Raw genomic sequence first — 21,019 nt, 5'->3', positions numbered from 1 at the left:
CACACCACCCCTGCAGTGTGTGCTGCAGAACCATGCACAGGGCGCACACACACTGCACACTCACACCCCCCTGCAGTGTGTGCTGCAGAACCATGCACAGGGCACACTCACACTGCACACTCACACACCCCTGCAGTGTGTGCTGTGGAACCATGCACAGGGCACACTCACACTGCACACTCACACACCCCTGCAGTGTGTGCTGCAGAACTATGCAGCATGCACGGGGCACACTCACCCATTTCCCCTTTGCCAGCTGCCAGGGACGTGCCTGTGGGGGTGCCAGGCTGATGCAGCACAGGAATGGGCCCAAATGCATGGTGCAGCTGGGGTGAGGCTGGCCTGGGACTAGGGATCCTCAGGCCCCCCCTTGAACCTGTTATGCCCCCGTCCCAGTTGCAGCAAGAGACGGTGCGCAGGCACGTTAACGAGGGGGTGCTGCCCTGCAGTGAGCAGCCCGACTCGCTGGCGGGGGCAGAGTGTTTATTAGCTGTGGGGCTGGGAGCAGGCCCCATGTGCCTGGCTACATCCCATGCTCGCTGCCCGCCGCCGTGCTGGTGAGAGGGGCCAGCGTCCTGTGGAGCCTCTCCAGGCCTGGAGTGCTCAGGCTGGGCCCGCCTGCTCAGCGCAGGGCAGCCAGACGTGCACAGGGGGCAAGACGTCGTCGTCCTGCTCGTTCTCGCCGATCAGCTCCAGCACCAGAATGCGGGGGGGCTGCCCAGCTGCTCCGGGGGCACTGCCTGCCAGCTGCGTCAGCCTAGGGAAGGGGAAGGGTGATTGGGCCAGCTGAGGCTGGGGAGGGGGGCTGGGGCCAAGGGGTCTAGCTGGCCCCTGCTCTAAGGCTGCCCAGGCCAGCCCTGTCCTCAGCCAGGCTGCTCCAGGCCCCCTGTGCTGGCCCCAGCCCCGCCTGCTCCTCGTGCCCGGGGGCGCTGGCAAGGCGCGCCAGCTGGAGGAACGGCCGGGGCTATGCTTGAGGGCCATGCCACCTGGCCCCTGGGGCCTCCCAGGCAAGCGCAGCCAGCCAGGGGCCGGGCGGGGGTCCCGGCACAGGAAACAGGATGTTTACCCGGCCCGCCAGACCGGCTGGGAAATCAGCCACGCAGCTGTCTGGGAGCCAGGCAGCTGGAGCCGCTCAGCTGCCGGCCTTTGGGGGGAATGAGGAGCACCCTGAGAGCAGGAGGGGTGGAGCACTGGTAACCAGCAGGGAGAGGCCCCAAGGCCCACACCGGCAGGGGCTCGTGGGGTGGGCCCGGACCCGGGCCCAGAGAGGAGTCGGCTGCCAGCCCAGCGGGCCGGGAGGGCACCTACCTGCGGGCGAGCTGTGCCTGGCGTTTCTGCTCGGCCCAGGCGCTGGCGTAGAGGGTGGCTGCTCCACACAGCACCCTGCGCACAGGCAGGCCGTGTGGCCCCTGTAAGGCAGGAGAGGGGTGGGCAGCGCCCAGAGGCCAGCCGGCCCGGTGCCCACCCAGCCCTGAGGCTCGCCGCCTATGGGCTCCGGTGCACTAGGAACGCCCCTGGGGCCCGGCCAGGCCCAGTGTGGTGTTGCCCAGCCGGCGGGCAGCACCAGGGCTGGGCATGGCTTCTGGGGCAGGCATTGCCCGGACCAGGGGGCTGCCTGGAGAAACCAGGGCCAGGGCCGCCCAAGTGCCATGTCTGGGGCTGGGCCTCCAGGGAGGGGCAGTGAGCTGGGGGGGGGAGGCTGTCTGCCCACGGCAGGGGGCGTCACCTGCAGCTGGTCCAAGAGCGCCTGCAGGCTCAGCTCCTCCCCATCGGCACCGACGCCTGGCACCTCGACCCGATGCCAGCAGCTCCATGTCTCCTGGCCGTACTGCGGGGGACAAGGGCAGGCTGGCAAGCATCCGGGCCAGTCCTCTTCCTCCCACAGCACAGCACCAGCTGCGGGCATGGCCACGGATGCTAATGAGGGCCACGGGCAGGGCTGGGCAGAGCCTGGGGCCAGGTTGGCAGGGGCTTCGGGGGGGGGGTGAGGGGGCTGTGGGGAGCCCGGGGCTAGGCTGGAGGGGGCTGCAGGAAGACTGGGGGGGGAGGAGCAAGGGAGCTGCGGGGAGTCCGGGGCTAGGCTGTGGGGGGGAGCGAGGGGGCTGCGGGGGGGGAGCGAGGGAGCTGCGGGGGGGGGAGCGAGGGGCACCAGAAGAGCTGGCCAGTCCCTTTTCATAATAAGCAGCGTGCCCCCCACACTGAGTTAGATGCCCCAGCAGGCGGCTGGGCCGGGGACAATCCCCCAGGCTCCAGCTCCCCTGTGCCCACGGCTTGGCCCTGCCCTCCTGCGCCGGGAGGTCTGGGCCACAGAGAGGCAGGAGAGGCCGGGCTGGGCCGCCCTGCACAAAGGCCCATTGAGGCAGGGCCCCCTCCCCCACCACACAATCAGCCCCTTCTTCTGCAGGGCCCGGCCCGGGGCCCAGCCAGCCCGACTGCCCGCCAGGCCGCTCTGGGCAGCCCAGCTGTGGGGAGAGGCCTGGGGGCACAAGGCTGCCGAAGGGGGCATGGGGGGGGGGCCGTAGGGCACAGCCTGGCTCTTCCCCTCCCCCCACCCCGGGCCCCAGGGAAACGCAGGCTGGGCCGTGCGGGGAGGAGCACAGCCCAGCCCAGCCCAGCCTTTTGCTCCTGCCCAGTGCTGGGGGGCTGCACCCCCTTCCCGGGTGGGACACCCCTGTGCCGGGCCGGCTGGAGTCCTGGCTGGGGCGGTCCCGCTGGGTGACCGGATGCAGCCCAGCCTCGCCGGGGGCCGCTTCCCGCCCGCCAGGCCCACAGGCCCCCGCTCCACCCCCGCCAGGCCAGCGGGGGCCTGCCCTCCTGCAGCCCCTAGTGCTGGAGCCAGGGCCCCACGAGGGGCTCCAGGGACCCCCCGGGGCTGCAGCAGGGAGGCAGGGCAGCCTGTGGCCCCAGGGGTGTCGCTCACTTTCCCCACACTGAGCCCAGCCCTCAATCCCACTGCACCCCAGTGCTGGGAACTGGGCCAGGCTGGGGAGAACGGGGGGGCGCTGCTTGGACTGGCTGGGCTCGTGCACATGCACTGAGACCCCCATGCCTGGTGCCTTCTCTTGCCCCCCCCAGCCAGCCTGCCCCCCCCCCCCCGCTGCCCCACCCCCACAGCCAGCCTGGCTCCCGGCAGCACTTCCTGTGCAGTAGGAAACTTGCCTCCTCCCCCCACAGATGGTCCCAATTTAGGGCCCTGCCCCCATATACTGCCAAAGCCCCATCGCAGGCCTTTTAGAGGGAAATAGAGTGGGGGAGGAGTGCTCGTCCCAGGCTGAGGGGGGCAGGAGGGGGGCTGCCTGTCCCAGGCTGAGGGGGGGCGGGGGAGGAGTGCTCGTCCCAGGCTGAGGGGGGCCGGGAGGGGTGGGGCAGCTAGCGGCAGCGGGGGAAGGGCGGCTCAGGGTGCTACGCGTGGGGGACTGCACCAAGGGCAGGCCCTGGGCTCTGGCAGAGGCAGCAGGGAGGCTGAGGAGAGGAGACGGGCAGGGGCCAGCTGTGGGCACGGCTCAGCCACACCCAGCTGAGCGGGGCCAGGCTGGGGCCCCCTGCCCAGAGCTGTGCTCCCCTCCCCACCTTGGAGATGCAGCCTATGCTGGGGAGGAACATGCGCAGCCAGGCAGCTGCCCCAGAGCCCAGAGGGGACGGGAGTGTCGCAGTGAGCCAGGATGCTGGGCTAAAGGCTGAGACTGCCCCACACCGCCGGGGCCAGGTCTGGCAGGGGAATGCCACCCTTGCCCTACAGCACAGCGCCCCTAGGGCACCCCCGGTAGCGCTGACTCAGCAGCACGCAGCCCCAGCCGGTCGCGGAGCAGCGCAGGGCATGACCCCAGGCTGCCCGGCTCTCACCTTGTAGCTGGCGGGGGGCGGCAGGGGCGGGAAGCGGGCGAGCAGCGGCTCCGCCAGCTGCAGGAAGCTGTTGCGGTAGGAGTGGAGGTGCCGGTGCCCCCACACCAGCTTGTAGAGCTCCAGGCAGGCCAGGCCGGCCACTGCTGCCGTGGTGGTGGCAATGGCAGGCACGATCCTGCCAGCCACCCGCTTGCTCTGCGGGCAATGGAACCGCGTCCTCAGCACCGGGCACCGGCCAGCACCTCCTGCCCGCCCTGGCTGCCCCAGGGGGCTGGTGCCTGGGGCCCCGCCCTGGGTCTGTCTGGGGGTGGGGGGATGCATGGGCCCACCCTGTGTCTGCCCCCAAGGAGATCCATAGCCCCGCCCTGGGTCTGTCTGGGGGGGGGATCCATGGGCCCACCCTGTGTCTGCCCCCAAGGAGGTCCATAGCCCCGCCCTGGGTCTGTCTGGGGGGGATCCATGGGCCCACCCTCTGCCCCCAAGGAGATCCATAGCCCCGCCCTGGGTCTGTCTGGGGGGGATCCATGGGCCCACCCTCTGTCTGCCCCCAAGGAGATCCATAGCCCCGCCCTGGGTCTGTCTGGGGGGGGGATCCATGGGCCCACCCTGTGTCTGCCCCCAAGGAGGTCCATAGCCCCGCCCTGGGTCTGTCTCGGGGGGATCCATGGGCCCACCCTCTGTCTGCCCCCAAGGAGATCCATAGCCCCGCCCTGGGTCTGTCTGGGGGGGATCCATGGGCCCACCCTCTGTCTGCCCCCAAGGAGATCCATAGCCCCGCCCTGGGTCTGTCTGGGGGGGGGATCCATGGGCCCACCCTGTGTCTGCCCCCAAGGAGGTCCATAGCCCCGCCCTGGGTCTGTCTGGGGGGGGATCCATGGGCCCACCCTGTGTCTGCCCCCAAGGAGGTCCATAGCCCCGCCCTGGGTCTGTCTCAGGGGGGAAATCCATGGGCCCACCCTCTGTCTGCCCCCAAGGAGGTCCATAGCCCCGCCCTGGGTCTGTCTGGGGGGGGATCCATGGGCCCACCCTCTGTCTGCCCCCAAGGAGATCCATAGCCCCGCCCTGGGTCTGTCTGGGGGGGATCCATGGGCCCACCCTCTGTCTGCCCCCAAGGAGATCCATAGCCCCGCCCTGGGTCTGTCTGGGGGGGGGGATCCATGGGCCCACCCTGTGTCTGCCCCCAAGGAGGTCCATAGCCCCGCCCTGGGTCTGTCTGGGGGGGGATCCATGGGCCCACCCTGTGTCTGCCCCCAAGGAGGTCCATAGCCCCGCCCTGGGTCTGTCTCAGGGGGGAAATCCATGGGCCCACCCTCTGTCTGCCCCCAAGGAGGTCCATAGCCCCGCCCTGGGTCTGTCTGGGGGGGGATCCATGGGCCCACCCTCTGTCTGCCCCCAAGGAGATCCATAGCCCCGCCCTGGGTCTGTCTGGGGGGGATCCATGGGCCCACCCTCTGTCTGCCCCCAAGGAGATCCATAGCCCCGCCCTGGGTCTGTCTGGGGGGGGATCCATGGGCCCACCCTGTGTCTGCCCCCAAGGAGGTCCATAGCCCCGCCCTGGGTCTGTCTGGGGGGGGGGGGATCCATGGGCCCACCCTGTGTCTGCCCCCAAGGAGATCCATAGCCCCGCCCTGGGTCTGTCGGGGGGGGGGATCCATGGGCCCACCCTGTGTCTGCCCCCAAGGAGATCCATAGCCCCGCCCTGGGTCTGTCTGGGGGGGGGATCCATGGGCCCACCCTGTGTCTGCCCCCAAGGAGGTCCATAGCCCCGCCCTGGGTCTGTCTGGGGGGGGGATCCATGGGCCCACCCTGTGTCTGCCCCCAAGGAGATCCATAGCCCCGCCCTGGGTCTGTTTGGGGGGGGATCCATGGGCCCACCCTGTGTCTGCCCCCAAGGAGATCCATAGCCCCGCCCTGGGTCTGTCTGGGGGGGGGATCCATGGGCCCACCCTGTGTCTGCCCCCAAGGAGATCCATAGCCCCGCCCTGGGTCTGTCTGGGGGGGGATCCATGGGCCCACCCTGTGTCTGCCCCCAAGGAGATCCATAGCCCCACCCTGGGTCTGTCTGGGGGGGGATCCATGGGCTCACCCTGTGTCTGCCCCCAAGGAGATCCATAGCCCCGTCCTGGGTCTGTCTGGGGGGGGATCCATGGGCCCACCCTGTGTCTGCCCCCAAAGAGGTCCATAGCCCCGCCCTGGGTCTGTCTGGGGGGGGGATCCATGGGCCCACCCTGTGTCTGCCCCCAAGGAGGTCCATAGCCCCGTCCTGGGTCTGTCTGGGGGGGGGAATCCATGGGTCCACCCTGTGTCTGCCCCCAAGGAGGTCCATAGCCCCGCCCTGTCCGTCTCGGGGAAGGTGAGGGGTCCATAGCTCCACCCCGCCCTTTCCCCAGTGTTTGTCCCAGGGGGGCAGAGCCTCATCCCGGCCCCGTGTCTGTCCCCCTCACCTTGTGCCAGTCGGCAGGGGCGATGCCGTAGTTCTCTGCCCGCAGGTTGGACGCAGCCATGATGAAGTCCACGTGGCCGTTGCTTTCATCGTCCTGCAGAGCCGGCACAGGAAGAGCATGAGGAGCATGGGGGCGGGCGCGCAGCCCGGCTGCCTGCTGGGGACCCTGCAGCCACTACCAGTGAGCAGGGGCCTGCTTTGGGGAGGGGCAGCCCAGGGCACAGGGTGGTGCCAGCCTAGCGAGGGGGGCAGCACCCCAGCACATCTGACGTAAGCCACACGGGCACAGGGTCCCAGGCTGGCCCTGCCAGTCCCTGCCCAGGGCAGAGCCAGCCCACTGGTGGGGACAGGTGCCCCGGGCACATCTCCGGAGCCCCAGCCCTGATGATGCCAGCCAGGACTCCGAGCACCTGGGCAGAGACCCGGCCTGCACACGCCCCTGCTACCTTCTCAAAGTGGATGGGCTCCATGAGGCAGGGGCCGCTCCCCCTGCCCTCCAGCAGCTCCTGCCTCAGCGCCGCCAGCTCCTGCCTCAGCGCCGCCAGCTGCTCCTCGTCTGCGGGGCAGAGGTGGGACTCAGCCGAGGCACTGGGGTCGCCCAGGCCCGCGGGGGGGAGGGGCACCCGTAGGGAGCCCGGGCTGAGCAGTCGGTGGGGGGGATGCTGGCACAGCAGTGGCCCAGCAGGCTCTGCCCTGGGCTGTTCTGGGTGGTGCCAGGAGCCAAGCCCGACTGGCAGAGCAGCCACGTGCCCACTGGGAGGTGGGGCCAGGACACGCCCCCGGATGGGCATGGGGGCAGCGTGGGACCCGCCAGCGAGCTGGGCTCAGGCTGACTGTGAAAGGGTCCCTCTGAGCCCCACAGGGCCCGCTGTCGGAGCCAGGGCCCCGGCCCCAGGGCAAGGCAGGGGCAGGAGTCCCCTGGGCCAGGCAGGGCAGTCCAGGCCAACTCCAAGGGGGCTGAGCCAGCCCGTGGGGGATGGGCTGCTCCGCACTGGCCCCCCACAGGAGAGAGCAGAGCAGCCCCGAGCCTCCCCTCGTCCCGAGCTGGCGCCTGCTGACAGCTCACGGCTCATCAGCCCTGCTGGGCAGAGCACGGGCGGGCCAGGTCTGTGCCAGCAGCGCGGGGATCTGGAGCCTGCCCCTTCGCCCGGGCTGGTCCTTACCGCCCCCGGCGGGCGCCTGCGCCAGCTCCTCCTCCGTGACAGGGATCCGCACCCCCTCCTTCGGCCGGAAGGGCGGCACGGCCATGGCTTGCAGTGTCTCCCTGGCCACCACCCGGTCCCGGGGCACCTGGAGTCGGTGCATCTGGGCAAAGAGGCTGGCAGCGGCCATGATGTACCCCATGTGGGTGCTCTGCAAAGAGCCCGGCTCAGCAAGGGCAGCCCGTCCCTTCCCCTCCTCCCAGACACCCCCAGCCCACCTGGGAGCCCTCCTGGCAGGAAGAGCAGAGGGACCCTTGGGAGCTGGCTGGCTCTGCAAGTGCCCCTCGCTCGCAACGACCCCCCACTGGCCTATGCTCCCCCCCACATCCATCACCCCAGCCCCTGTGGTCTCCTGCGCATCACGGCCTAGATCTGCGCTGGCGCCATCCCAGCCTGGCACTGTTCCTCCCCATGCCCGCCTGTACCCTGCACCATCACCCACGCCCACCTGCCCGCACCGTCGCCCACACCTGGCCCACCATCTACCCGCCCGCTTGTACCCTGCACCGTCACCCATGCCCACCCACCCACCTGAACCCTGCACCATCGCCCAACCCGGCCCCACCATCCCTGCACTGTTGCTCACGCCAAGCAGGAGTCCCTACAATACCAACTCTTACACAGGCACCATCCCCACACAAGCCAGCTCTCATCTGCTGGCCTCAGCAGTAGGCCCCCTCCCAGCATAGATCCCAGCTCTGCCACTGGCCCCGCCCCCCACATCCAGGTAGGGAGGTGACCGACTAGTCGACTATCCAGTAAGCAAATGCTTGTCGAATAGCCCACACAGCAGTCGTGCTCCCCCCGCTACCTTTCAGAAAGAGGCAGCGGAGGGGGGGGGGGTGCTTCAAAGTGGTAGCACCGAATGGAGCCTGGGGCCAGACCCCGGGCTCCATGCAGCGCTGCCACTTTGAAATGCCGCATGCAGCCTGAGGTCCCCAGCTGACCCCAGGCTCCATACGGCACTGCCGCTTTGAAACGCCGCAGGGAGCACGGGGCTAATTGAGCCCCCGCTGGCCCTGTGCTCCCCGCAGCGCTTTCACCTGTGAAGTAAAGGTGTTAAGTAGTGTGTAATTGACTAGTCGATGTATTTTTGCACTGACTATTCGATTAGTTGATGGGTGGCGCTGCCTCTTTGAAATGCCACAGCGGTGTTTCAGAGGGGGCAGCTCTGCCCGGAGTCCCTAGCTGACCCCAGACTCTGTGCAGCGCTGCCCTTTAGAGGCTGCAAAGAGGGTACATCAATCTGATAGAGGCGGGGGGGGGGGCACAACTAGTCGGCTATCCTGTCGACTATCCGATAAGCATTTGCGTTTCAACTAGTCCTTCCCAGCCCTGCTCTGAAGTGCCCAGGGCTGCTGCTGCACTTCGAAGGTGGAGGTGCCCTTATCAACTAGTCGATTGCTTCAAGGGTTCCATTAGCCAATTCGTCTCAATTTAACATCCCTGCTCCAGGGCCCCACTGCCCTCCACTCACATTGTCGTAGTCAAACTCCAGGGGCTGGGGGCATCTCTTGGGCGGCACCCAGAAGGGGATCCCAGGGCTGATCTCCTGGGACAGAGGAAGCCACGGTTCAGGCCCGAGCCAGGGAGGGTCCCAGCCAAGCCAGGCTCCCTCCCAGTGCGCCGCTCTGGGGCAGGGCCCAGAGACCTGCTGGGGGCGGAGGTTGCATGTGGGAGTAGCAGCAGGGCTGTGGGGGCCTGCAGAAGGTTGGGCTGGGGGTAGGCAGAGGCGGGGTGATGAGGCTCCGTGCAGGGGCTGGGAGCGGCAGGTGGGAGCGTAGGGGCAGAGCCGTGGTACCACGTCGGAGGGTGCTGGAGCGGGCGGGGGGAGGGGGAGTTCGGAGCCCAGGGGCTGCTCACGTGGCCAGGCGGGAAAGCATGTAGCAGCTGCAGGACCGCTTGGTGATAGAGGCTCTCCCAGCGCCACCGGGCCCAGCGCACACAGTCCTGCCAGCTGCGCGGCGTCTCCTGCAGGCTGCTGCGCACGCCCTCCAGGACCTCCATCACCTGCTGGCCCTCCAGGAAGGCCGGGTCCCTGTGGGTACAGGGCACTGTCAGGCTGAGCCCTTCCCGCCCGCTTGGGCGGCACTGCCAGGGCCTGGGGCAGGCTCCTCCAGCCACAGGGACCCCAGGCGGCCTGGGCCCCAGCACATGTGAGCCATTGGGCCTGGAGACCACGGGCAGGCCCCAAAGTCAGAGCCCCAGCCGGGCAGCTCAGCCCAGAACACGGCCCCCTGAAGCTCCCCGTCCCAGCTCTGCCAGCCGCCCGCTCTCGCCCCCACACCCTCCTCCGCCCCCCACAGCTCCCACCCCTCCAACCCTCACCCCAAACCCTCCTCCGCCCCCCCACCCCTCCGACCCTCACCCCAAACCCTCCTCCACCCCCCGCAGCTCCCACCCCTCCAACCCTCACCCCAAACCCTCCTCCGCCCCCCCACCTTCACCCCAAACCCTCCTCTGCCCCCCCACCACCACCCCTCCAACCCTCACCCCAAACCCTCCTCTGCCCCCGCCACCCCCACCCCAAACCCTCCTCCGCCCCCCGCAGCTCCCACCCCTCCGACCCTCACCCCAAACCCTCCTCTGCCCCCCGCAGCTCCCACCCCTCCAACCCTCACCCCAAACCCTCCTCTGCCCCCCCCACCCCCACCCCTCCTCCGCCCCCGCAACTCCCACCCCTCCGACCCTCACCCCAAACCCTCCTCCGCCCTCCCCACCCCCAGCCCTCCAACTCACCCCAAACCCTCGTCCACCCCCCGCAGCCCCCCCACCCCAAACCCTCCTCCGCCCCCACAGCCCCACACTTACTCCAGGTATTTGTTGATATTCTCTGCAGGCACCTTGAAGAGCCCGTCAAACTCATCCCGGGCCCACTGTGGGGGAGGGGCAGTTATACACAGGCTGGAGGGGGGGGCACCAATCCTACCACGGTGGGGGGAGGACCCACATTCTGAGGGCCAGATGCTCGGTGCCAGCCAGGTTGAGCGGGGGAAGGGGGGGGGCCACAACAGCCCCAACAGCCCCCCCAGTCTAGTAGCAGACCTGGGAGGGGGAGACAGGCAGGGCCTGGGCCGTGCACACGGTCTGCGCAGAGCATGGGGGCAGCACGTGGGGTCCAGCCAGGGCCCATGCCCTGCTGACAGCCCCTTGCACCGTCCAACAAGCAGGCGAGAGTCCAGGGGCCCACTGAAGAGCCGGGCGTGGCGGTGCCCAGAGAGTTGGCCACAGCCCCACTCCTGCCTCTGCACAGGGACCTCGCTGTGGGGCGGGGAGGGGCCGGGCAGGGCGGGGAGGGGCCCACCTGCAGGGTGTGCTCGATGGTGCTGGGGAAGTGGCGCAGGGTGCACAGGGGCACAGCTGTCTCGGCAGAGTCCAGGGGGCTCCCAAAGGGCTGGGTCAGGTGGGGCACAACGACCTGAACGTGGCCCTTGGTGCCCTCAGTGCCCGAGTCCAGCAGGGGCTTGAGGTAGCGGATGCAGCGACCGTCCACATAGGCCCCTGTGGGGACCAAGGGGACAGGTCAAGGGAACGCCCCACTTCTGCCCCTCCCCGGGGGTTGGCCAGTGCTCTCCCAGGCAGCCTGGGGGGCTGCGAGGCTGGCAAGCAGGTGAGACCGGAGGAAGCTCTGCCCCCAGAGACGCTCAGGAGCGCCCAGCAGAGCAGAGGCCAGGGAAGGAGCGGCCCCCCCGTGCCCCTGGCGTTACCAGGTGGCTTCAAAAAATACCAGACACACTTGAACTCAGAGTGGGGGGGACTGGCCGGGAGGGGAGCAGGGCTGGCCGGGGGGGGGGGGGGGAAGGGGGAAACCAGCCTGCGGGAAGCAGGGCTGGCCGGGGGAGGGGGGGGGAGGCAGACTGGCTGGCAGGAAGCAGGGCTGGCCGGGAGGGGGTTGGGGACAGTGGGGCTGGCCAGGGGAGATCAGGAGGAGGAGCAGGGGAGAACCGGCTGGCGGGAAGAAGGGCTGGCCGGGGGGGGGGGGGGGGGAAGGCATGTTGGGGACAGTGGGGTTGGCTGGGGGAGATTGGGGAGGGGGGACTGGCCGGCAGGAAGCCCTGGGGATTCCCTCCCACCCCAGCACGGCCCCACCCCCCTCACGTGGCTGCGAACTGCCTGGCTGGTCGACACGCGGACGCAGCGGGAGCACGTCTGCCAGCCAGGCAGCGGGCACTAGGGACTGACCCTCCTGATGATAAAACCGACCTCGTTACCTGACAGTTTCTAGGTCCGGTATCTTCTCAGGTGGTTTCCCGGACAGAACCCTCAAATACCGGACACCTGGCAACCTGACTTGCCAGGCAGAGGGCCCTGTGGGGCTGCGCAGAGACCAGGGCGGGAGTGGCCCCCTCCCAGCCAGAGGGCCCAGGGGGGCTGTGGGCAGTGGCTGGGCACTGGCGGCTGCCCTGGGCACTCACGGGCCTGCATGCTGTCCAGGGCGTTGGCCACGCCATCCAGGGCTGGGAAGAAGTGGTCCCCGTAGAGCGCCTCCGTGTCGGGCCCCACGTGCTGCGCCTGGGCCAGCACCCTGATCGCGGGGTTCATGCGCCGCACGGCCGCCGCCGCCGTCTCTGACTTCAGCTTCTGCAAGCCCCGAGGGAGTGAGTGGGGGAGCCAGGGCCCCCAGTCCAGGCGCTGGGTCAGTAGCAGGGAGGGTAGCGAGTGGGAGCAAAGGCCAAGAGAGCAAGCGAGGCACTGCTGCCCTCTGCCCTCTGCCCCTCCCCCATGCAGAACTGCCCAGGCCTGGGATACCAAGGGCCATGGATGAGGCCAAGGCTGGGGGAGCTAGGACTGGGGGGTGGGAGTGAGGGGCACCGGCAGGGCTGGGTGATGGGGGCATCCAGGGCTGGGGGGAGGGAGTGAGGGGCACCGGCAGGACTTGGGGAAGCCCAGGGGTGGGGATGGGAGTGAGGGGCACCGGCAGGACTTGGGGGCATCGGCAGGGCTGGGTGATGGGGACATCCAGGGCTGGGGGGAGGGAGTGAGGGGCACCAGCAGGACTTGGGGGCCCCCAGGGCTGGCAGGGCTGGGGGTCAGGAGTGACGGGCATCAGGGCCTTGCCCAGCCCCACCACACTCACCCCCACATCCTGTGGGCGGAACAGCAGCTGCCGGCTGAGGTTGGAGCGCTCGATGGTGTCCATGTCCGTCACGGTGATGCTCCCACCCTCGCCAGCCGCCAGCCCAATCATTGCAAAGGTCTTCAGCAGCTCGCAGCCAATGGCGCCTGCTCCCACCTGGCGATTGCAGGTGGGGTGAGCACGGCTCTGTCCGGCCCCACCTGACCCCACCTGCTACGGCCAACTCACCACAAAGTATTTCTGCCGGCCCAGCCTCTCTTGGAAGTCAGCCCCGAACACGGCAACCTGCCCATCGTAGCGGCTGCCTCGCTGGGGGGCAGAGGACAGAGTCATCAGCGCCCTGGGCATCGCCCCCCAGCCAGCTCCCCACATGGTGCAGAAAGTCCAGCCTCCTAACTCCGCCCCTTCTGGGAGGCCTCGCCCCCTCGCTCACTGCGGAGGGGGTGGGACCAGGGATGAGGGTTCGGGCTCCGGGCGAGGGGTTTGGATAGGGGAGGGAACTCGGGGCTCCGGTTGGCACTGCTCTCGGGCTGCTCCCGAAGGGTGATGGGACTTGGGGTGGGGGCAGCGCGCAGAGCCCCACAACTAGGAGCCAGAGGGACAGGCCACCTCTGGGGGCTGTGCAGAGCCGGCTTCGCTCCGGCAGCCCCACCCAACGGGACTTTACTGCTAGGGTCCTCTTTCGACCAGGCGTCCCACTGACAGCCCACTGGCCCACGCAGGGTCTCCCAAGCCGCATCCCTCAGCACTCACCGGGGCACAGGTCTTCTCGGTCAGCAGCGCGGTGCCCGGCTCGGGCAGGCAGTCCAGCGCATCCACGTACAGCCACTGCGCCAGCGGCAGGAACTTCCCCGAGGCTGCCTGGCACAGCCAGACCAGAGCGTCAGCTCGGCGGGGCCCACCTGGCAGCACCGGGCCCCGGCTCACAGGAGTACCCAGCGCACGGTGCCAGGTCCAGCGGTGGCTCCGGGTGCCAGCAGAGCACAGCTGGCTGGCTGGGAACAGGCCCTGCAGCCAGGAGTAGCCTGGCCACCCCCAGCCCCACCCTGCTGCATGGTGCCGGACAGGCAGCGCCCCCTACTGCCCAACTGGAACTCAGACAAGCAGTCAGGGCTGCATCCCAGCCCAGTGCCATGCCGAGGGGGCGGGGCCCCGCCTAGCTCCAGCCAAGCGCACCTGCCAGCTGTGCAGCTCGGCGCCCTGCTCCCAGTAACCTGCCAAGTCAAGGGCAGATGAGGAATCAAGGCCCTGTGACTGACCGTCCCCAGGCCCAATGGGGAGAGGCCAGTGCTCCAAATCAGCATGATTAACAGGGCAGGCAGCCAATGAGGAATGCTGGGAGCAGGCCAGTAGGGGAGCAACCCAGGGAGCTGTGCTGGGGGCAGAGCAGCGTAGGCACCTGTCCCTTCGCTCAGCCCCACTCCAGCGAGGGGGGGAGGGCACAGCGAGGGGAACCTTGCAGGCCACCCTGGGCGGGGGACTGTGACCCTGCTGGAGGCTGGGCAGGAAAGAAGGGCCCTAGCACCCAGGGCTGGGCGGGACGTGCCCCGGAGCAGGCGACAGGTCCCCTCCACCTTTCCGGGGCGTCCTTCGGTTTTCCATTGGTTGCTGCTTAATACATGCTGTTTGCCAGGCCTGCAGGCAGCGGGCCAGGGACGCACCCAGTGGAGCCCCCGGGGCGGGACGCCGCAGCCCCTGGCCAAAGGACCCCCAGCAAGGCGGGGCTGAGGGGCTGGGAGAAGGCAGGGAGCGGGGCGCAGCGAGCAGCCGGGAGAGTCCACTCAAGCCATTCCCTGCTTACCCGGGGCTGGGATGGCAGGGGCTGTCAGGGTGCCAGCTCCCCCCAGATATGAGTCCAGGCTTATCCCAGCCTCCCCTGTCCCTGCTGCACCCCCTCTGGGGTGCCCCCTGAATTCAACCCAAATGGAGAGTCTGGCTTGGATGGGGCGCCACCTGGTGGCTGTGTCAGGAACTCAAGGATCTGGTCGGGGCTGGCATGTGAAAGCACCCAGGGTGGTGTGAATGGCTGGAACCGGCTCCAGGCCCCTGCTGTGACCCTGCCCCTCCCCAGCCGGCAGCCAGGCCTCATGCTGGCCCTGTCCCCCTCCTGCCTTCAACCTAGCCACGCACCTTCAGGACCTCCTGGGAAGCCAGGCCCCCAAGGAGGGTGGCCATGGGGCTCAGCTCCCCTGCGCTCACGTGGGCAAACGACCGCACCAGCCCCTCGTCCAGCAGCTCCTGCTGCACGGCCAGGCCTCGCGCCAGCTCCAGCAGCCTCTCGGCATCCGCCTGCAGGGACGGGCACAGGTCAGGCAGGGCCATGGGGGGCAGGGGGAGGTTGGGCACCAGCAAGGATGGGGTGCAGGTGGGGGCATGTCAGGTGAGGTCTCCTCCAAGCCTCTGACGGTTTGGCCGTGTGGCCAGGACAGCCGCAGGCAGGGCCCTCACCTGGGCTCTGGGCCGGGGCAGGCGTCCTGTCTCCGCGGCAAAGGCGTGCAGTGCCTGGAAGGCCAGGTGCAAGCTGCGCCCTCGGTCGTCCATGCCCTTGAGCTTCGGCTCCACCAGGGCTGCTCTCAGGGGCTCCTGTGGGCAGAGCACAGTCGGGGGTGGCACTGCTGAGCGCAGTCAGGGAGAGGCTAGCTTGCCACATGACACCTCCATGCCCGCTGCCCCCGCTGCTGCACTACCTCCACCGTGCCCGCGCCACCTGCTGCCAACCCTGCGCCCGCTGCCAACCCTGCGCCCGCTGCCGCACTACCTCCACCGCGCCCGCTGCCAACCCTGTGCCCGCTGCTGCACTACCTCCGCCGCGCCCGCGCCACCTGCTGCCAACCCTGCGCCCGCTGCCAACCCTGCGCCCGCTGCCGCACTACCTCCACCGCGCCCGCTGCCAACCCTGCGCCCGCTGCCGCACTACCTCCACCGCGCCCGCTGCCAACCCTGCGCCCGCTGCCGCACTACCTCCGCCGCGCCCGCTGCCAACCCTGCGCCCGCTGCTGCACTACCTCCACCGCCCCTCTCATCCCTGTCTCCAGCTGTCTGCCTCTCCTGTGCAGTGAGCACCTGCCTCCCCCCCCCCCATTGGCCCCTCGGCCCAGGGAGCAGGAGACCCCTCAGAAGACAGCACAAGGCCAGCAGCTCCAGCAAACATACTGAGCACCCACGAGGCTAGGTCCCCAGAAGCAGAGCCGCAGACGCAGCCTAGCAGGTGGGCCGGCCCCGGGCCCGGGGGGGGGGGAGGGGGTCAGCCGGCTAGCCTCCACGGGCCCGAGGGGGGTGGGCTGGCCAGCCGCCGGGGGAGTACTCACGTAGGAGTGCTTCTGGGGCACAGTCACCTGGGTGAGGACTCCACCGCGCTGGTACGGGGCAAAGGAACTCGTGTCCCCGATCTCCAGTGTGAACTCCCCTGCAGGAGGCAATGCCAGGGTGGGGGGGGGCCCTTTTCCCCACAGTCTGTGGCAGGAAGGCACGGACTGTGGGGAAGTATCTCAGCCACTCGGCCTGTCTCAGACCTGTCCGGTACCCTGGCCATAGCCCAACCCAGAGCCGGGAGCCCATATGAGCATCAGGTGCTCAGGGCCAGGGGCTCATATGGGCCCAGGCAAGGACATGTGGCCCAGCAGCCACCAGTGCCTAGGTGGGGCTGAAAGCAGGGAGCCAGAGGGAAAGGCCCCATCCCCTTCCATCCTCTGGAGGTGGGGCTCAGTGACTTTCACTGAAAAACGACCCCAGGTTCCATTGCAGCAGCCTTCCCACAGCAGGGTGCCCCCCCCCCCCCCCGCCCTCCTGCCCGGCCAGCAGTCAGCATGGGCTCACCCAGCACACGGACGGCACGGGGCTCGCACCCATTCAGCTGGCTCATGCCCTCCACGCCTGAGAAAGTCACAAAGTCGCCATCTGCAAAGCCATGGCCATGGCCCTGCCCGTCCCCACAGGTCACCACCCCAGGCCTGCCCTGGGGAAAGAGAAGCCGTCAGCAACCAGACAGCTGAGCTGGCCACGTGGGCCACATGGCAAAGAGATTATGGGGGAAGGGTGACCCTGGAGCATCCTCCAGGGGACAGGGCCATGGGGACAGATAGGGTGGCAAGGTAATTTCTGTAATACTTTTATGATGCCTATGTGTGCCTCAGTTTCCCCATACATTGCATTGTTCCTCAGGGTGGAAAATGCCTGTGTGCTCTCAGGAGCAGGGAGCACAGGCACGTGGACGTCGCCGGGGGAGCCACGCAGGCGGGCGGATGTCGCCAGGGGAGCCACGCAGGCGGGCGGACGTCGCCGGGGGAGCCACGCAGGCGGGCGCTGCCCAGTTGTTTGAGCTGGGTGGGTCCCAGCAGAGGCTGAGTAGTAGGATGGAGATGTCCAGGAGACAGAGGCAGATCCAGATGTCCCGATGGGGACCTGGCACCCCCGGCTCAGCAGGGACACTGGCCACAGACCCCACCCGAGAACAGAGGCCTGGGGGCCCTCGCCTGGGAGCGGCCGAGCAGGAAGGAGAGAGGGGGAGCTGGGGTCTGGTACAGCCTGGCTGGCCCCCCACGGGCAAGGGATGAACTAACAGCCTGCTGCCAGGTGCAGCTCCTGGCTGGGTGCCCAGGCCCTGGCGGGGACCTCAGCCCGTCCCACAGCGGAGGCCCCGGTGCACGGCCCGGCCATACCTGGGAGATGTGCTGGACGTAGGCGCAGACGGGCTCAGCCTCCGAGGGCTCGTTCACTACAAAGTCCTCCCCGAAGTCACAGAACAGCTGCCTAGAGCCGGGAGCAGGGGCCGGGTCAGCACCCGGGCAGCACGCCCCCTGCTGGGAGAGGCTGAGGCTGGCACAGCCAGGAGCCCCCCTCCTGCCCTGCCTCCTCCCAGCACCCCCGGGGCAGGGAGCCTCTTGCGCTTACCCGGCCAGCCCCTTGGTGTCAGCCAGGACGAAGCGGATGTTGTGAGCATGGCAGATGTCGCTGACGCGCAGCTGCTCCTCCAGGGGCGAGTTGGTCAGAACCACCACCTGAGCCAGGAGCCAGAGTAGCGAGAGCAGGGACTGGCTGTGCCCCGGCAGCCCAGGATGAGCCCCCAAGCCCAGGGCGTGCCCCCAGGCTGCCTTTGGCATTAGCCAGCAGGGCACTTTGCTCCCTGGCACAGCACAGCTCCCCACACAGCTACACCCTCCCCCACCGGACTCAGGGGACCAACCCCCGCCCCTTCTCCCCCACCAGGACTCCCCACATTCTCCCCCTTCCAGAGGCTCAGCTGGGACCCCCCCTCGCTCTTCCTCCCCTGAGCTCAGCTGAACCCCCCGGCTCAAAGGGGACCCTCTCCACACTCATCCTCCTGCCTGGCGCGGTGGGGGCCATGCCCTGGCTCCCTGGCCTCCCTCCCCACCAGGCTCAGCTGGGAGACCCCCACACTCTCTATGCCTCCAGGAATTGGGCCGGGCCGAGCCATCAGTCTTGGGAGACAGAGCGACACCTGCCAGCCCTCAGCTCCCAGCTGCCCCATGCCCACGGCCTGGGCCCAGCCAGCTCATGCCTGCGTCAGCCTCTGCCCCCCAGGCACGGGTGCCTTACCTGGAAGGCTGCCAGGAAGCTCTCGGCCAGCTCCCCGGTGGCAGTGGTCACAGGCACGTAGCTGTTGAGCTCAGCCAGGTGCCGCTGGGAGGCCAGGGCCCGGTTCCGGCCTATGTCGCTCTCGGAGAGGAAGAACTGCCAGACAGCCCTGCGTCAGGGGGGCTGCTCTGCGGCCACGGGAGGAGCTCTGCCCGCGTGGCACACGGCCTTTGTGTCTCCCGCAGCGCTCACCGGGTACTGCCGGGGTTCCTGCCCATCGCTCCGGGGCCTCAGGGCTCCCCACGCACTCGGGACAGGGCGACACAGGGAGCAAGCTCCCCACAGACACGGGCCCCCTTGCACAGCACCGGCCCGCCACAGCCCAGGCTGCAGGAGAGGCCTGGGAGACGCCAGGCAGTAACCGGCCCTGAGCGGGGACTGAAGGGAACCCTGAGCCTGGCAGAGGCGGGGAGCCCAAAAGCAAGCACTTGAACCTGGAGGTTAAATTACCCCAGGCTGGGGCTGAGCGGGCCCGTTCAGGGCTCCCGCACTCCAAACCCCTCCTTCAGGCCTGCCCCCATCAAAGCAGGCTGGCCGCAGGGGCCAGGAGGGGTGGGGCCCAAACTGCAGCCCTGCACTTGGGCAGGGTTGGAGCTTCCCAGAGCTGCACTGCATCTGGGAGAGCCGGGCACTGGACTGCGGGAAGCGCTCGGCCGTGATTCGGCGTCTGCGAGGTTTGGGGGGCCAGCTGCAGACGAGGCTGCCGCCCGGTGCTCCAGATCACTGCGGGCCCTGCAGGGGTGGGGCAGGGCACCTTGGCTAGCTGTGCTGCAATTCTGCATGGGTGCCGAGTCCTCCTCAGACCCTTGCTCCTGCTGGCGCCATTCCTGAGGCAGCTGCTGCAGACAGCGGGCACCATGCAAAGAGCCGGGCGGGCGCCATGTGGGCGTTTGCAGGCCAGTGCAGGCTGGGAGCTCTGTGCCCCAGGAGGAAGGGCTAGTGAGGAGGAAGCCCAAGTCCCGAGCGCCCGAACCCGCGCTGGGTACCTGCGAGGAGAGGTCGCTCCACTGGGCCTTGCCCGGGTCATGCACGGTGACGGATTTCACCCCGGCCAGGATGATGTTCTTGGCAATCTCCACACCCAGCCCCTTCATCCCCGACACCAGCACCGTGGTGTCTGCCAGCCGCCGCATGGCCGCCGGGCCCAGCACGTAGCTACGGGGCAAGCACAGCGGGCACATGGGGGAGAACAAAACGTGCAGCTGGCACAGCCCCTGCTCAGCCACGGCCCATCCCCCTAGAATCCCTGCCCCGCCCCACTGACCCAGCCCGTGCTGACCAATCCCGCCCCCCCCGGCCCAGCACTCACAGCTGCCGGGAGTAGAGGCCCTCGTCGATCTCGCCCAGGCTCCCGGAGCGTCTCATCCTGCTCCTGCGCAGCGTGGACACGGGCGAGGCAGGTGAGGCTGGTGCAGCCAGGGAGGAGGAGCTCTGCCCAGCCCTGCCTTGGAAAAGTACCAGGCTGGGGCTAGTGGCCCTACGCCAGCTCCGAGCCCGGCTGCCATGGGCAATGGGACCTTCCACACAGCCCTCAGCTCCTGTCGGGCCCCGCATGGGTGCAGAGCTGGCAGCGAGCCCAGGGCTGTGGGCAGAACAGCCTGGCCAGTGATTGGCAGGGACCAGCATCCAGGCAGAGCTAGAGCCATGGTGCAGAGCACCCAGGGACATCCCCGGCATCCCCTGGGGCTGCAACTGGGGGGGGGGGGGCAGCCCCGGGGGCAGCCCCATCTCCAGCCTCTCTGTGTAGGGAGGGGGCTGGCTCCACAGGGCTTGGTAATGAGATGGCAGACAGCTCTGTCCTGCCAGCCCCACCCCCACAGCCCCAGCCCCATGACTGGCAGGAAAGTGAAAGTGAAAGTGAAAGGCTGAGACGGGGAGGGGAGCTGCTGCCAGGGCTGGAAAGGGGCTGCCTTCCCCTGGCTCCTCCACCGCAGGGCCGCAGCCTGACCCAGCAGCACTGGGCAAGACCCTGAGCCACACAGGCCAACCCCCACCTGGCCCCCCAGGCAGGCTTGGCAGCACCCTCCTCCCAGCACCTCTCCTGATGGAACTGTGGGGCTGAGAGGGACCAACCTGCCCCTGCCCCCAAAGCTGGGCACAGGGCTGGTGGGCCCCATGAAGCAGGAAGAGAGCTCCCCTGGACACCCGCTCAGCCACACTCCCCCCGGGCACCAAGCTGGCCAGAGCAGAGCAGGGGCCCTGCAGAGCGAGGAGGACGAGGGAGCAGATGCCACAAGCTCACAGAGCAAAGCAGAAACAGGCCAGTGACCAGTCCCCACGCAGCGCCTGCCGGGGCTCGCTGCCACAGGCATGCCCGGGGGCACCATGCCCAGCCCTGGGGAGCTGCTAGGGGTCAGGCCCCGCGGGACGGCTACCGGCCCTGCCTCGCCCAGCACTCACCCAGCCAGGCCCGCAGCACAAGGGGAGCGGGGAGCGCCGAGGCCAGAAACAGCAGCCTCCCGGCTCGGCTCTGAAAGGCGCAGACGCGTCGCCGGTGCCACGGGCAGGGAGGAGCCAGAGCTCTGCCGCGGGCAGGGAGGACACTGGGGCTCTGCCAGGGCGCAGGGCGCTGTGTACAGGTGCGGGGAGTCTGGGTCCCGGGCCGCCCGGCATCATGCAGCCCCGGTCCCGCCTCACCCTGATGTCGGGGGGGGGGGGGCTGCGGCGGCTCGGGGCACCCGCTGCTGTCAGTCCCTGTGCAGCCCCCCAGCAGCTCTCCCGTCTGCAGCCTGTGCAGCCCTGCCGGCCAGTGCCCCCCGCCTGCACCGCGCCGGCCCCAGGGTACCCGCTGTGGGAGGCTCCTGCAGACACGGGGCGGGGGGAGCGTCGGGCGCCACCAGCTGCCCCCTGCAAGTGCCC

The 21,019-nt window shown here is 69.1% G+C and overlaps 1 protein-coding gene across 3 annotated transcripts; it reads right to left on the bottom strand.

Annotated features, from left to right (window-relative positions):
* Positions 1-466: 466 nt before the first annotated feature.
* On the bottom strand, positions 467-20,964 carry UBA7 (ubiquitin like modifier activating enzyme 7). Of its 3 annotated transcripts, none has more exons than XM_075939585.1 (25): positions 20,946-20,964; positions 19,470-19,532; positions 19,147-19,315; positions 18,122-18,256; positions 17,456-17,562; positions 17,224-17,314; positions 16,382-16,520; positions 15,874-15,971; positions 15,014-15,148; positions 14,696-14,854; positions 13,319-13,426; positions 12,794-12,874; positions 12,566-12,721; positions 11,904-12,069; positions 10,793-10,989; positions 10,300-10,364; positions 9,352-9,526; positions 8,966-9,040; positions 7,450-7,639; positions 6,733-6,842; positions 6,288-6,380; positions 3,844-4,038; positions 1,727-1,828; positions 1,309-1,409; positions 467-757 (listed from the first exon to the last, which is right to left on the bottom strand). In XM_075939585.1, exons 2-25 carry the CDS (start codon positions 19,523-19,525, stop codon positions 604-606), a joined length of 3,057 nt encoding a protein of 1,018 aa, XP_075795700.1. In that variant the 5' UTR covers positions 19,526-19,532; positions 20,946-20,964; the 3' UTR covers positions 467-603. The 3 variants fall into 3 exon arrangements, with proteins under 3 accessions (XP_075795700.1, XP_075795698.1, XP_075795699.1); XM_075939583.1 differs by lacking the exon at positions 20,946-20,964 and adding an exon at positions 20,561-20,693; XM_075939584.1 differs by lacking the exon at positions 20,946-20,964 and adding an exon at positions 20,561-20,692 and having other exon boundaries at positions 19,470-19,601.
* Positions 20,965-21,019: the final 55 nt, after the last annotated feature.

This window comes from Pelodiscus sinensis, chromosome 11, assembly GCF_049634645.1.
Source record: "Pelodiscus sinensis isolate JC-2024 chromosome 11, ASM4963464v1, whole genome shotgun sequence".
Lineage (NCBI taxonomy): Eukaryota > Metazoa > Chordata > Testudines > Trionychidae > Pelodiscus > Pelodiscus sinensis.
This window is presented reverse-complemented; position numbering and strand designations above follow the sequence as displayed.

What these genes read in the sequence shown, in the direction of transcription:
- UBA7 (XM_075939585.1), bottom strand. Translation starts at nt 19,525, where the DNA reads ATGAGACGCTCCGGGAGCCTGGGCGAGATCGACGAGGGCCTCTACTCC. An exon ending in CTTCCCAGGAGGTCCTGAAG is followed by an intron (nt 13,427 to 14,695) that starts GTGCGTGGCTAG and finishes TGGCTGTGCCAG; the next exon opens with GCAGCCTCGGGGAAGTTCCT. An exon ending in CGCCCCCCGCCAGCTACAAG is followed by an intron (nt 1,829 to 3,843) that starts GTGAGAGCCGGG and finishes TGTCCCCCGCAG; the next exon opens with TACGGCCAGGAGACATGGAG.